The sequence below is a fragment of the Leptopilina boulardi genome, unplaced genomic scaffold, assembly GCF_019393585.1.
Source record: "Leptopilina boulardi isolate dan_hultmark-lab unplaced genomic scaffold, ZJU_Lbou_2.1 LbouV2_362, whole genome shotgun sequence".
In the NCBI taxonomy this organism is placed as follows: domain Eukaryota; kingdom Metazoa; phylum Arthropoda; class Insecta; order Hymenoptera; family Figitidae; genus Leptopilina; species Leptopilina boulardi.
The window spans coordinates 232,269-247,799 of NW_026137932.1; the positions used below are offsets into that span (position 1 = coordinate 232,269).

At 28.1% G+C, this 15,531-nt stretch overlaps 3 protein-coding genes across 3 annotated transcripts; 1 reads left to right on the forward strand and 2 right to left on the reverse strand.

Annotated features, from left to right (window-relative positions):
- Positions 1-4,632: 4,632 nt before the first annotated feature.
- Positions 4,633-5,764, reverse strand: LOC127286503 (uncharacterized). The gene is made up of 2 exons (XM_051312948.1): positions 5,710-5,764; positions 4,633-5,261 (listed from the first exon to the last, which is right to left on the reverse strand). Exons 1-2 carry the CDS (start codon positions 5,716-5,718, stop codon positions 4,839-4,841), a joined length of 432 nt encoding a protein of 143 aa, XP_051168905.1. The 5' UTR covers positions 5,719-5,764; the 3' UTR covers positions 4,633-4,838.
- Positions 5,765-6,294: 530 nt separating this feature from the next.
- Positions 6,295-7,394, forward strand: LOC127286505 (uncharacterized). Its single transcript, XM_051312949.1, has 2 exons — positions 6,295-6,426; positions 6,878-7,394. The coding sequence occupies exons 1-2, from the start codon at positions 6,418-6,420 to the stop codon at positions 7,298-7,300; spliced, it is 432 nt and encodes a 143-aa protein (XP_051168906.1). The 5' UTR covers positions 6,295-6,417; the 3' UTR covers positions 7,301-7,394.
- Positions 7,395-10,972: 3,578 nt separating this feature from the next.
- LOC127286506 (uncharacterized) lies at positions 10,973-12,514 on the reverse strand. Its single transcript, XM_051312950.1, has 2 exons — positions 12,418-12,514; positions 10,973-11,509 (listed from the first exon to the last, which is right to left on the reverse strand). The coding sequence occupies exons 1-2, from the start codon at positions 12,424-12,426 to the stop codon at positions 11,087-11,089; spliced, it is 432 nt and encodes a 143-aa protein (XP_051168907.1). The 5' UTR covers positions 12,427-12,514; the 3' UTR covers positions 10,973-11,086.
- Between the last annotated feature and the right edge of the window lie 3,017 nt (positions 12,515-15,531).

The window sequence follows — 15,531 nt, forward strand, 5'->3', positions numbered from 1 at the left end:
ATTTATAAAAAAAGATGAAATATTTAGTTAAATGATTAAAACAATAAGATTTTTGTTTTTTATGATGATTATTGATAAATAATTATAAAAATTTAATGTTTTTATTAATTTCAATGTATTACAGTTTATTATGAACATATGTCCATAAAATCAATATAGCCGCGGTTAATAGAAGGTAGGTGGCAGCACTCTTTTTTTCCTTTCCTTTAATTTTTTCAGCAGTTTTTTTATCAAAAGCAAATCCGTTATTCGTTTAACTAAAAAATAGGTAAAAAAATGTATTATTTTATCATAAAATTAATATCCTAATCAAACGTATTGATTTAAAAAAAATATTAATAATTTTCACCAATATTTTTAATAAAAACATTGATTTTTTTCAGCCACGTTTAAAAAAAATCATTTTATTAACAATATTTTAGACAGAAAAAAAAAATTTTTTAAAGAATAATTTTTTACAAAACTTTTTTTTAAAATATAGATTCTTTATTTAGGGGATACGACAACATATATTGAATTTAAAAAAATGTAATTTTGTATCCATTTTTCATATTTGAAACCACAAATAAAAATCTTTATCAACAGAGAGGTGGGGATTAAGTTTAAATTATTATTAACAAAAAATCTATATTGCCGAGCGATTATTTCGCAAATTCAAAAAATCCCAAAACTTATATTGACCTAGCTCAGCATCCGCTGGACCTATCAAAAAGTGCGCCATACATTTTTTGTTCAGAACTTTCTTCTAATTACTTTGGCGCTATTGCGGAGCGATTATCTCGAAAATTTAATTTTTCGAAAAATTGTCATAAATTTATTTGAGCGTAGAACAGCATCCGCTGGACCAATCTAAAAGTGCGCCATACATTTTTTGTTCGAAACTTTTTCCGTATTTTTTTGGTGGTATTCCGGAGTAATTATCTCAAAAATTTAATTTATCGAAAATTTTTCCAAATTTGTTTTCTAGTGTACCTCAGCATCCGCTGGACCAAACAAAAAGTGTGCCATACATTTTTTGTTCGCTACTTTTTGCTAAAGACTTTGGCGTTATTCCCGAACGATTATCTCGAAAGTTTAATTTTTCGAAAAATTTTCATAAATTTATTTGAGCGTAGCACAGCATCCGCAGGACCAATCAAAAAGTGTGCCATACATTTTTTGTTCAGAACTTTCTTCTAATTACTTTGGCGGTATTGCGGAGCAATTATCTCGAAAATTTAATTTTTCGAAAATTTTTCATAAATTTATTTGAGCGTAGCACAGCATCCGCTGGACCAATCTAAAAGTGCGCCATACATTTTTTGTTCGAAACTTTTTCCGTATTTTTTTGGTGGTATTCCGGAGTGATTATCTCAAAAATTTAATTTATCGAAAATTTTTCCAAATTTGTTTTCTAGTGTACCTCAGCATCCGCTGGACCAATCAAAAAGTGTGCCATACATTTTTTGTTCGCTACTTTTTGCTAAAGACTTTGGCGTTATTCCCGAACGATTATCTCGAAAGTTTAATTTTTCGAAAATTTTTCATAAATTTATTTGAGCGTAGCACAGCATCCGCTGGACCAATCTAAAAGTGCGCCATACATTTTTTGTTCGCTACTTTTTGCCAAAGACTTTGGCGGTATTCCCGAACGATTATCTCGAAAATTTAATTTTTCGAAAATTTTTCGTAAATTTATTTGAGCGTAGCACAGCATCCGCTGGACCAATCTAAAAGTGCGCCATAAATTTTTCGTTCAGAACTTTCTTCTAATTACTTTGGCGTTATTCCAGAACGATTATCTCGAAAATTTAATTTTTCGAAAATTTTTCATAAATTTATTTGAGCGTAGCACAGCATCCGCTGGACCAATCAAAAAGTGTGCCATACATTTTTTGTTCAGAACTTTCTTCTAATTACTTTGGCGGTATTCCGGAGCAATTATCTGGAAAATTTAATTTTTCAAAAATTTTTCATAAATTTATTTAAGCGTAGCACAGCATCCGCTGGACCAATCTAAAAGTGCGCCATACATTTTTTGTTCGAAACTTTTTCCGTATTTTTTTGGTGGTATTCTGGAGTGATTATCTCAAAAATTTAATTTATCGAAAATTTTTCCAAATTTGTTTTCTAGTGTACCTCAGCATCCGCTTGACCAATCTAAAAGTGCGCCATACATTTTTTGTTCGCTACTTTTTGCTAAAGACTTTGGCGTTATTCCCGAACGGTTATCTCGAAAATTTAATTTTTCGAAAATTTTTCATAAATTTATTTGAGCGTAGCTCAGCATCCGCTGGACCAATCAAATAGTGCCCCATACATTTTTTGTTCGAGATTTTTTGCTCAATTTTTTGGCAGTAATCCCGAGACATTACCTCGAAAATTTAATTTTTCGGAATTTTTTCATAAATTTATTTGAGCGTAGCACAGCATCCGCTGGACCAATCTAAAAGTGCGCCATACATTTTTTGTTCGCTACTATTTGCTAAAGATTTTGGCGGTATTCCCGAACGATTATCTCGAAAATTTAATTTTTCAAAATTTTTCATAAATTATATTAAATGTAGCTCAGCATCCGCTGGACCAATCTAAAAGTGCGCCATACATTTTTTGATCCAATCTTTTTGACTATTTTATTTATGGTATTCCTGAGGGATTATCTCGCAAATTTAATTTTTCGACAATTTCTCCAAAATGTTTTTGAGTGTAGCTTAACATTCGCTGGACCAATTAAAAAGTGCGCCATTCCTTTTTCGTTCAGAATTTTCTTCTAATTACGTTGGCGGTATTCCGGAGCAATTATCTCAAAAATTTAATTTTTCGAAAATTTTTCTAAAATGTTTTTGAATGTTGCTCAGCATCCTCTGGACCAATCAAGAAGTGCGCCATACATTATTTGTTCGATACTTTATTTTAAGAAATTTAATTGTATTCCCGAGCGATTACTGGAATTATTTAAGGAAAGGAAAGAAAAGTGCCTTCCATCTAACTTCTAAAAAACGCGGCTGTAATGATTTTATAGACAAATGTTCAGAATGAACTGTAATACATTGAAATTAATAAAAACATTAAATTTTTATAATTATTTAACAATAATTATCATAAAAAACATAAATCTTATTGTTTTTATCATTTAACTATATAGTTCAACATTTTTTTATGTTTGAGTCAAAATTTCTATCTTAACTTCGTGTTTCACGAATGCTCTGCTAATTTCGTGGAGCATTCGCATCATGCAATCTGCCAGGGCATCGACCTTGAAAACCCCTGAATAACGAGTTTTAAGCAAAACTGTCAAATTTAAAAAAATATATCCGCCATATTTGTTTCGCAATTTTCAATTTTGAAAAAGTAACATCAGATTTATAATCAGCAATCCCAAAAACCCCCTAGTAACGATTTTTATGCGATACGAAATGATTTTTTTAAAATTTCTTTTGCCGTATTGGATCGGCCATTTTGAATTTTGAAAAACTGACTTTAGATTCGTAATCAGCGACCCAGAAAACCCGCGAGTAAGAAGTTTTAACCGAATTGCATTTGATTTTCAAAAAGTCGTCTGCCATTTTGGATCTTCTATTTTGAATTTTTTAAATCTGACACCGAATTCGTTATCAGCGACCTTAAAAATGTAAAAATGATATATGGTATTGCGATTAATTATTCGTACCTTAAAGGGTTTTAAGAAATTGCAAAAATTCTTGTTGGACATTGTTGATCTAAAGTAATTATTTAACCAGGTAAAATTCTTAATCCTTGTTTGTTATTTACATATTCTGCTGGATTATTCTGAACGCACTTTGCAAAATTTTGACTGAAGGCTTAAGCACAACTGCTTCGCGAACGAATCGAACATAACCTTATTTAATGTATTTTTCCATTAATTGAGGTTATGTTCGATTCGTTCGGGAACGGCGTTCGCGAACCTATTGTGCGTTGGCCTTGAAGAAAAATATAATTTATTATATAGGTAAGGTTCAATACAATGTTTAAAAATGTAATGGTGATGAAAATATCAAAAAATTCAAAAATATTCCATTTTTTCACATCTTCAGCACCAGCAATTAAAAAGAATGCCAAAGAAAAAAGAGATAATAGCAAATCTAAAGTCTTACTCTTAGAATTAAACAATTAATATTTCTTTCCCCACTGTATTCAAGTGTGAATGTTTAAAATTTAGTATTATAAAACAGTTCGAATAACATTTTTCGAACATGGGGAAAATAAAATTCTGTGATGCCTGCAATAATATATACTGAATTTAAGTATAAATATTCTTAAATAGGCGCTAAGAATATATTTTTAACTTCAGTTAATAATAATTTAAAATTATTGTTGTCTGAATATAAAACTATTGAGAAAACAATAAATTTCAACATAGGGTGATTTTTATGTTTCAGACCCCCTAAAAATTTTTTAATTCCCCTTTTTTATTTCTTTAAAAAACAAAAAAATGAGATTAAAAAAAAATTTTTTAGGGGGTCCAAAACATAAAGTCACCCTCTATACAAAAAATTAAATTTATTTAACCTATATTAACTAATCCGGTGACGTATCGTATGAAAATTCAAATCTTTTCAAGAAAATGCTCTTCTATAATATCAGAATTAATTAAATTTAAAAAGATGGGAGAAATTAATGACACTTGATAACTTAAGTTTGTTTAAAACGAAATTATTTATTTAATTATTGCATAGAAGAAGTACAATTTAAAAGTAAGAGTTGAAACAATACATAAAATATTCATGCACATTTGTTTACATTATCAAGTTTAGTTTTACTAAATTACCGACGTTTAAAAACTGGAATACTGATTTAATGTATTTTACTGAAAATTAAAAGGAATAGTTTGGATTATATTAAAATTGTCCGTGATTTGGTGGAATGTAAGAGTTCTCAGGTTGGCTGGCTTCTGGAGCGAGATAAGTATTATCAACTTGTCTGGATTCCTGTTCAGGTGCGAGATAAGTGTTTTCAACGTTTCTTGATTCCTGATGTTCGTGATGAGCTTCGGGTGCCAAGTAAGCGTTGCTGACTTGTCTCGTCTCTTGTGCTGCCTCTTGAGGTGCCAAGTAAAGATTGCTTGCTGAAGCTTGTGGCTTGGGGTAGTCATAGCCAGACTCTACATTTTCTGATGCCGCTGTTTCCGGTTGAGGATACTGATAGCCTGATGCTACTTCTTCAGAAGCTGCTGGCTGATGATAATGATAGTGATCCTCATCACGATGTCCAGGAAGACGACCCGCAGCAGCCGCAGCCAAAATGGCACCAAAGATAATGATCTGCATTAAAAAAAAATGATTTTATTATTATTTCTAAACATTCCGAAATTTGTTTCCAAAGTCAATCAGTTTCTATTTGCATCTAAATTTTTATTTAACTCAACAAATTATTCTTTCGAATATCAATCCATTTTTAAGACAAACGGATTCGAAATAAATTAATAATTTTCTTTAAATATTGATAACAAAATTTATTGTTATTAAAATATTTAACAAATTCCCTAATAGCAACAGACATTTCAGAATATCCTATGGACGTCCTATCCGTATTCGGAAATTTGAATATCTCTAGGATTTCCTCAGAATATCTATGGGAGACATCCTATGCATATTCTACTTTCCGGTTATCCCTAGGACATCCATAGGATATCTTAATAATCCGGGTTTTTAAATTTAACTACGTTAGAATAGAACAGCGAAGTCTTTGTTACTTTGTCGATACACGTACCGTTTTCATGGTGAAAGGTAAGATTCAAATCTTGTCAGCTTTACGAAAAGAAGTGAAGGAACTGATGTTTGACTTTCCAGATTTTTGAGTTTATATACTCATGAAATCTGAATAAGATTATTTCTGTGTAGAAGGGGCTCAAAGTACCTTGACTTTTGATTATTCAGTCTTCAAAAACGATGGAGAAATTTTAACTTAATTTGTATCGCGAGTATTAAAAAATAGGAACTATTACATATGCAAATTTTAATTTACGTACATATTTATAATATTATTTCTATACAATTTTTAAATAAGTTATAACTTTATTATGCTTTTTTTTTTATTTTAAGACCAAAATGCTTTACATTTGTAATATTATTCAGTATTTGTGAACTCATTAGTTTTACAAAATTTTAGTATTTAAAATATAATTTTGTGCATCTAAAATTTGTAGTTAAGTTCAAATAATGTATATATTAATGAATTTGAATGAATATAAATAAAAAATTTGAATACATGTTTCGATTTTATAATACTTGTAATACATATATATATGAAGTAAAGAAAAATAATAATCAAAAATTAATGTACTTTATCCCCTTCCTCGCAGAATGAATCTTATTCAGATTTCATATGAGTATATAAACTCAAAAATTTGGAAAGTCAAACATCAGTTCCTTCACTTCTTTTCGTAAAGCTGACAAAATTAAAATCTTACCTTTCACCATGAAAACGGTACGTATATCAACAAAGTGAACAAAGACTTCACTGTTATTTTCTAACGCAGTTAAATTAAAGAAATTAAATATTTTAATAACAATAAATTTTGTTATCAATATTTAAAGAAAATTATTAGTTTATTTCGAATCCGTTTGTCTGAAAAATGGATTGATTCGCTCTCTAAATCTGAATTAGTAAAAATGTTTACTATAAATTAAATTAATGACTCACTTTTTGCTTTAGAATTAGTTAAATTTTACTAATTGTTAGTAAAAGTTACTAATAATTAGTAAAATTTTACTAATTGAGAAGCAAAAAGTGAGTCACTAATTCAAATCAGATTTAGAGAGCGAAAGAATAATTTGTTGAGTTAAATAAAAATTTAGATGCAGATAGAAACTAATTGGCTTTGGGAACAGATTTCGGAATGTTTAGAAATAATAATAAAATCATTTTTTTAATGCAGATCATTATCTTTGGTGCCATTTTGGCTGCGGCTGCTGCGGGTCGTCTTCCTGGACATCGTGATGAGGATCACTATCATTATCATCAGCCAGCAGCTTCTGAAGAAGTAGCATCAGGCTATCAGTATCCTCAACCGGAAACAGCGGCATCAGAAAATGTAGAGTCTGGCTATGACTACCCCAAGCCACAAGCTTCAGCAAGCAATCTTTACTTGGCACCTCAAGAGGCACCACAAGAGACGAGACAAGTCAGCAATGCTTACTTGGCACCCGAAGCTCATCATGAACATCAGGAATCAAGAAACGTTGAAAACACTTACCTCGCACCTGAACAGGAATCCAGACAAGTTGATAATACTTATCTCGCTCCAGAAGCCAGCCAACCTGAGAACTCTTACATTCCACCAAATCACGGACAATTTTAATATAATCCAAACTATTCCTTTTAATTTTCAGTAAAATACATTAAATCATTATTTCTTTTCACAAATGTCCGTTCTTCAGTAAATGTAAACTTGATAATATAAACAAATGTTCATAAATATCTTTTATATTTTTTAAAAATTATAAGTATCTAATTGTTACTATGATGGAATAAATAATATAAATAAATCTTGAAATGAAATAACAAGAAATTGGAGATTTTACATTTTATATTCCCAACCAATCATTATTTTATCTAATGATTAATTCAGTAAAACAATGTAAGGAACATTTCTCTTCGAGACATGTTTTGTTTTATATTTTTTATTTTTGTTTTTAAGAATTTGGTGAATTAATTATAGGGTAAGAAAAATATTTGAACATCGCGAAAAGTAACCTTTTTGTGTTGTTGATTACAAATCTAATAATAAATTTGTAATTAACTAATTATCCCACTAAGAAGTGAGGATTTCAAAAGAATTGAAAAATTTTAATTTTCCATTAAAAAGGATAAATTATCAATTTTTTTTTTTATTCTGTTTGTGTCCAATTCCTATGTATTCTTTGTTGAGACTAAGATTGCTTGAAATTCAATTTCTATCAATTCTGTTTTAATATTTCGCTATTTTTTAAATTCTTTTGAATTTCAAATTCTGAATAAGTAATTCGCCCCTACAGCACCGAAACTTTCCTGAAAATTTAATAAATATTTATTTGCAATATTTGGAATATTTAATTGCAAAGTTTAGTGAAAATTGTGTAAAGATTTAAATGTCCCGATTAAATAAATGTTCAGGAAAGTTTCGTGCTAAATATTTATTCGCAAGTGGGACAATTAAATCTTTACATAACTTTTAATAAACATTGCAATTAAATATTCCAAATATTGGAAGTAAATATTTACTAAAAATTTTCAGGAAAGTTTCAGTGCTGTGGGGGCGGACTAAATATTTCAGTTATACCTGAAACTCAATTCCTATAAATTCCGTTTTTATATTTTGCTAACTTTTTAATTCTTTTGAATTCCGTAATACTCTGAAATAAATGCGTTTAAAATCAAATATCAGTTGACGCACAGCTGAGCAGAACAATTGTTTGGCTTCGACATTGAAAATCAAAATTTCAAATCTTCGGACCATCAAATTTTTTTCTGCACAAAATTTTAAAACAGAATTGAGAAGAATTCAATTGGCATTATTTTCGAGAACCTAAAATGGATAGAAAAGAATTGGACAGAAACGGAATTCAGAAGAATTAAAATTTTTCAATTCTTTTCAATTCCTCGCTTTTTACTGGGTAGTGACCCTGAAAATACCTAAGTAACGTATTTCACGAGATCAATTAAATTCTTTTTTTTTTGATATTTTGGATCTGCTATATTGAATTTTGAAAAACTGATATCGGATTTGTAATCGCACCAACCCCGAATATCCCATAGTAACAAGTTTCAAAGGATTTAGAATGTTTTTTTTTCAATGTCCGACAAATTGGATTTGATATTTTGAATTAATTAAAGACGCACTTATAAGTACATAAATATTATGTATAAATACAGATAAGTTAATGATAACGTCCTTAATTCAATTGTATTACGTTTCAATAATGTATAAAAATATGACTCGCATGATTAAACCCCAAATTTCATTTGACATAAAATCATTTAACGTAAAATTAATTTGATATAAATCTTTATATGACATAAATTTCATTTGACATAATTTTCATTTGATATTAAATTCATTTGACATAAATGTCATTTAACATAAAACTTAATTGAAATAAACTTCATTTGACATAATACTCACTTATTTACATAATTTTAAATTAACATAATTATACATTGACATAAAATTTATTCGACATAATAGTTACTTGTCATAAATTTCATTTAACTTAATTCTTATTTGACATAAAATTCATATAACATAAATTTCATTTGATATAAATTTTATTTGATATAAAATTCATTTGTCATAAAAGTATTGCTTCGTCTGTCCTTTTCCCATACACAGAAGCTAATATGTACGACAAGGATAGCCAATGCCATTTTTTATAACAAATGAGTTTTATGTCAAATGAATTTTATATCAAGTTTCATGTCAAATGAAATTTATATCAAATGAATTTTCCCTCACAGAACTGAAATTTTCCTAAAGATTTCCTAAAGATTTATTTGAAATGTTCGAAATATTTAATTGAAAATTTTAGTGAAAATTGTGTAAAGATTTAAATGTCCCGATTAAATAAATGTTGAGGAAAGTTTCGTGTAAATTCATTTACACATTTCTGTAGAAGGATTTCCTTTTTTATTGCGTATTTAAATCAGTTTTTAATAAAAATTAAATTAATAAAATTTACTTTATTGCAACCTGATTGAAAAACAAAAGAAAGTAGTGAGTCAATAATATTATGCATAACTTAACAAATTTAAAAACATTGCTTTTTACAAATCGAAAATGCCTCGCAGATGCGCAAAAAAATCTTTTAATAAAAAAGATATTGTTAAAAAGAAACGATATGAAGGTGAAATGTTTTTATGAATTTCATTCTTCACATTTTTATCCATCTGTTCAATTTTGATCAAAAATATTATTTTCTTAGGTTTTATTTTAATATTTTATTTTAATTTTATTTTAATAATATTTTAATTAATAAAATTAATAATAATAATAATATATTTTCAATTTTAAACAATTTTAAAATCATTTTGTTATTAATTTTTAAATATTTTTATGATTATACTAAGTGAACAATTGAATTTAAAGATGAAAGTAATGCTCAATTCCAAAGCAAGCAATTAATTCGTAATTTTCTTGAAAACAAACAATTTTTTAAAGGAATTTTTTTTTGTATTCATTTTGTCGATTCCATAGAATGAAACTAATTTTACAGCTTTTCTTTAAACTGTATATTTTTTTATAATTAATGCTTAAAGAAAATGTGCGCAGTTGATATAACCTCAAGGCACCACAGTATTTTTAATTTTATCGTTAATATGTAGGTTTATTTCAACAAATTGTTGTTTATTTATTAAAACATACTAATATATCGAAACGGTTTTCTCAGTTTTTTTTTAAATGACCTGCAAAATTTTTAAAAATGTTTTTTTTACTTCCTGTAAAAACAGTGAATTGGCACTTGACCCCTTTTGTCATTCTACCCTTCAATTATCTTTCATATGCGAAAAGAATTGCTTATTATATTCTCATCACATGAGAAGGTATATTATTTTAGTTTGAATAGATTAATAATTTTAATTAACATTATATAATACAAGAGTTTAAAAATAATTTATTTCTAAGTTTTTTTTTATTTAATGGTGTTCTGCAATGGCTAGCAGTGGTTGTCTTTCAAAAATTGACACCTCGTAGGTGCATTTAATTATTTTAAAAAATTTATTTCTTGAATGATTGAATTCGTTGAAAAGAAAGTTGTATGTCAAAAACTGTTAAAATACTGTTGAGTTGTGTGTACTTATCTATTTTAGTAATAAAATACACTAAGATACTACATCTTGTAAAAAAAAAAATGATATTGACCATTTTTAAACAGGGTGATATAACTCCAAAATTGTACACAGGGATGTGTTACTAAATTATAAAGTGTGGAACGTCTCAAATGTTACATATTGTCGTTGATAAATTTTACAAATGTCAAAAACAAAAATGCAAACAAATGGTAAATATTTTTTTATTTACGACATAGTAAGATACACTTTAGTGTTGAATTTATGAAAAGTTAGGAAGGATGATTTTAATTATCCCTTCCTTTAATTATTATTTTAATTATTAGAATTGTCCGTGGTTTGGTGGGATGTAAGAGTTCTCAGGTTGACTGGCTTCTGGAGCGAGATAAGTATTATCAACTTGTCTGGATTCCTGTTTAGGTGCGAGGTAAGTGTTTTCAACGTTTCTTGATTCCTGATGTTCATGATGAGCTTCAGGTGCCAAGTAAGCGTTGCTGACTTGTTTCGTTTCTTTTGGTTCCTCTTGAGGTGCCAAGTAAAGATTGCTTGCAGGAGCTTGTGGCTTGGGGTAGTCATAGCCAGACTGTACATTTTCTGAGGCTGTCGTTTCGGGTTTAGGATACTGATAGCCTGATGCTACTTCTTCAGAAGCTGCTGGTTGATGATGGTGATAATGATCCTCATCACGATGTCCAGGAAGACGACCGGCAGCAGCCACAGCCAAAATGGCACCAATGATAATTATCTGCAGAGGAAAAGTAATTTTAATTTTATTCTGTGGTTCGATATCTGCTTTAGGGCCAACGCACAATAGCTTCGCGAAAAGAATTGGTTGGTTTCCATATTGTCCCCACTCGCCATTTGTCATAATTCTCTACAACTACCGCACCCTGCTCTAGTGAAAATTTAGTGACTTTAGTGTTAATATTATAAAAGTTACCAGAAAGTTACTAAGTTTTCACTAGAGCAGGGTGCGATAGTTGACGACAATTATGCTCACAAATGGAAACCAACCGAACGCCTTTCCCAAAGCTGTTCTTTTTTTGCTTATTTGTATACATCACCAAACTTTAACCAAGAAATATAGAAAATTAAATAATTATTAATTAACAACAAAATTTTCGAGCAAAATAATTTATTTTGATAATTGTACAACTGAATCTTTTAAAATTTGATAAAATTAATTTTATTTCTAGTTGTAATTGTTGTTAAAAACAATTTTTTAGTTTAACGTTATGTTATAATGGACTAAGCACCCTTAAATTATTAACAAAAATCGCAATTTTTATCTAATTTATATAAACAATTGCTTATTTTATTCAGTAAAACATTCTCTACAATTGTAAATAATTTTTTTAGTTATTAAAAATGTTGTTAAAAAATTATTTAATAAATAAAATTTTTATTTTGTTTTTTAATTTTTTGTAATATATATTTTTTTATAATTAAAAAAGTGGTACGATTGTAGAGAATCTTACTGCCTGTGAAACTTCAGATAAAACACACAAAACAAAAACATTTTTTTTTTTAAATTTAAATTTTATAAACATTTTTATATTATTAAACTTTTGAAAAAAATTGCTTTTCAAAATGAAATTTTTAAATAAAGTACAAAAATACTATCAAAATAATTTGTTTTATTATTATACGTACAATTTTCATGGTGAAAGGAAAGACTTTGAAAATTTGATAACGTGTATTAAGATCTGAAGGCAACACGAAACTGACTAATAAGCTTTCCCAGATTTGGGAGTTTATATACTCATCATTGAAATAGAATGTAAATTAGATTATAAAATTTTATTCCCTTGAAGAAGGTACTCGGAAGGACCTTGATCTTTAATTATTAAAAAAAATTCAAATGCTTGAAAAGTTTATAACTTGATTTGTATATATCGCGAGTAATTTAGTTTTATTACTTATGAAATATGTTACAAAATGAAGACATTTATCTATGCAAATTTTAATTTATATATACATGTTATTCGGTTCCTACAACCCAGGAAATAAGAACCTATTTAATATTTTTAAATCGATAGGAAGCTGTATTGAATCTGCATTCTTAAACGGAAATCTTCGATTGACTCCGATGCAAATCATTTACATTTTTCAAGTTTTTCTTCCTCATTACCTGTAAATTGAGAGACAGTGATATGTATCTTTTCAATTTTAAAAGCATTGAGCAAATCTAACACTCCAGCGTATAATATTTATTTACAAAGCTCGTTTATTAAAAATTATTAAATTTTGTGCGAAATATGACATAACATAACCTAAAATTTTTCGATTCGATTCAAAATTCTCTAAACAGAATAAAATTTTTCGTTATAACGATGTTTCGTAATGGGAAGCAGTGGTTGTCTTTTAAAAATGAGGTACATTTAATTTGAAAAATATTATTCCCACAATTCGGACAGAAATGTCAAAATCGGAAAATATACCACACTGTAAAAAATCTTTTTGGAGATTGTACATTCACAATTTTTGTATTTGTGTACTATATTCAATAAGGTTATTTTACTACATTAAAAAAAGCACTTTTACCATTTCTCTGTAAATTTACTACTTTCAAAGTGAGTAATAAGTGAAACATAATTAGTTGTTGCATCCGTCACCTATTACCCACTTTGAAAGTAGTAAATTTACAGAAAAAATGGCAAAAGTGCTTTTTTTAATGTAGTAACATAACCTTATTGAATATAGTAATTTTACAAATTTTAACACAAATACAAATTGTGAATGTACAATCTCCAAAAAAAATTCTTTTTTCGCCATTGAGATGAAAAAGTGTCTTTTTTGTGCCTGTTTTGGGCAGATAAAGTAGCACTTTTTAAGGCAGTTTTAATTTTTGCATAATTTTTGTTTTGCTTTTATTTTATTTATCAATTTTTATTATTTTATTTTATATACTATTTCATATATATATATTATATATAAATTCTTTTGAATAAAATAAATTTTTTTTCTTTGAAATTGTTTCACTTTTTCATAACAATGGCGAAAAAAATAGCGTATGTGGCTCGCACGTAGTAATTTTTAGGTTCGGATGATTTCAATACTCGCTGTCTGTGCGACTTCGGTTCGACTTGGCTAGCTTTCGGCTCGCCTTCGTCTCACCTACGTCGCACTAACGAGAGCTCGTACTGAAAATTACATCCTCACCTAAAAAGTACTACTTTACGTGCTTGCCACATAATGTACTAAGAAGCAGGGTTGCATAGTTACGCGTAACTCAAGAGTTTTTTTACGTAAATTACGTGGGTTTTTTTTCCATTTGTAAAATACGTATAATATCCTCCATCATAAAAAATGCATTGTGTTTGAAAAATTTAAGATAATTTACATATGTAATATACGTAAAACACTATGTTATTTACCTAAAGTATATTACATACACAACCCTGTCAGGAAGTAAAATTGGCGAATCAAACCGACAGTGGCGCCGTCCTGGTGCATAGCGGAAGGACTAGATTTAGTGGGAACAAAATGTTAAAAATGCATGGGAAAGCGATAAATTATTTTAATAATTATTTCACTCCATTAGTGAATTAATTATTAAAATAATTTGTCGCTTTTACATGCATTTTAAAAATTTTGTTCCCACTAAATCTAGTTCACTTGCTATACACCAGGACGGCGCCACTGTCGGTTTGATTTGCCAATAGGAAGAGTTTGAGTAGTACTGAAATTTACCGTTTGGGGCAGCATTTGACGGCTACAAAAAAAAATGTCTTATTTTACTTCCTGACTTCGTTTATCGTAAATGAATTTTCAATTTCTTGTGCGTAAATGAAAGTACAACATTTCAGGATAACTGGAATTTTTTTCGATTTTTCCGTTTCTATCAGAGTTGAGAGAAAAATCCTTTTTAAATTAAATGCATCTATGAGGAGCCAATTTTTGAAAGACAACCGATTGAAAACATTAATAATGAATCCGCATTCTTAAAATGTCTGATTTGGGAAGGGGAATCGAATTAAAAAAATTAATAATTATTATAAACATTATTTTTTAGTATTAAACATTTTTTATTCTCAATTTTGAGGTTATGTCAAAGTGGCGATACTTTTTACATTACCGCGAATATTTGAGAAAAAAATCAAGAATTTTCTCTATGACAAAATAAATAAATTAAGAAATTTAAATAAATTTAAGATTTTCTTGAAGAACAATTTTATAAAATTAATAGATTTTGCAAAAAAAAAAGAGAAAATGTAATTTTATTAAATTGTTCTTCAAGAAATTTATATATTTAAAATTGTAATTCAAACGTCAAATATTACGTCAATTTTTATGATATGATAATATCCTTAATTATGTATGACGTATGTAATATATAAATTTATAGACAAATCAGAAAATATACAAGTGAGAATAGATTTTCGTTTTATATATCTATTAATAGAATAAAAAATCTACATTTCACTTTTACTTGACTTTGAAAATATTTACGATTGGGAATCAAAAAATTGAAAACTCCTCTTTTTAAATAAAACTAGTTTTATTGTATCCTATTCTTTGAGAAAAAAGCAGCCACCGCCAATTTAAAATTATTGAATTAATTGTTAAATTCTATAGATACCTGTAGAAATCTTAGAAATTGAGAAATTTAATCAATTTAAATTCATTCTAATTCTAACAAATAAGTAATTTAAAAAAACCCAAATTTCAATTGAATTAGTCTTTTCGATTTAAATTTTAATTCATCATTACAAAGTAGTAAGTTTAAATTTTAATTTTAATTCTAGTAAAAAAAAAATTGTTGAA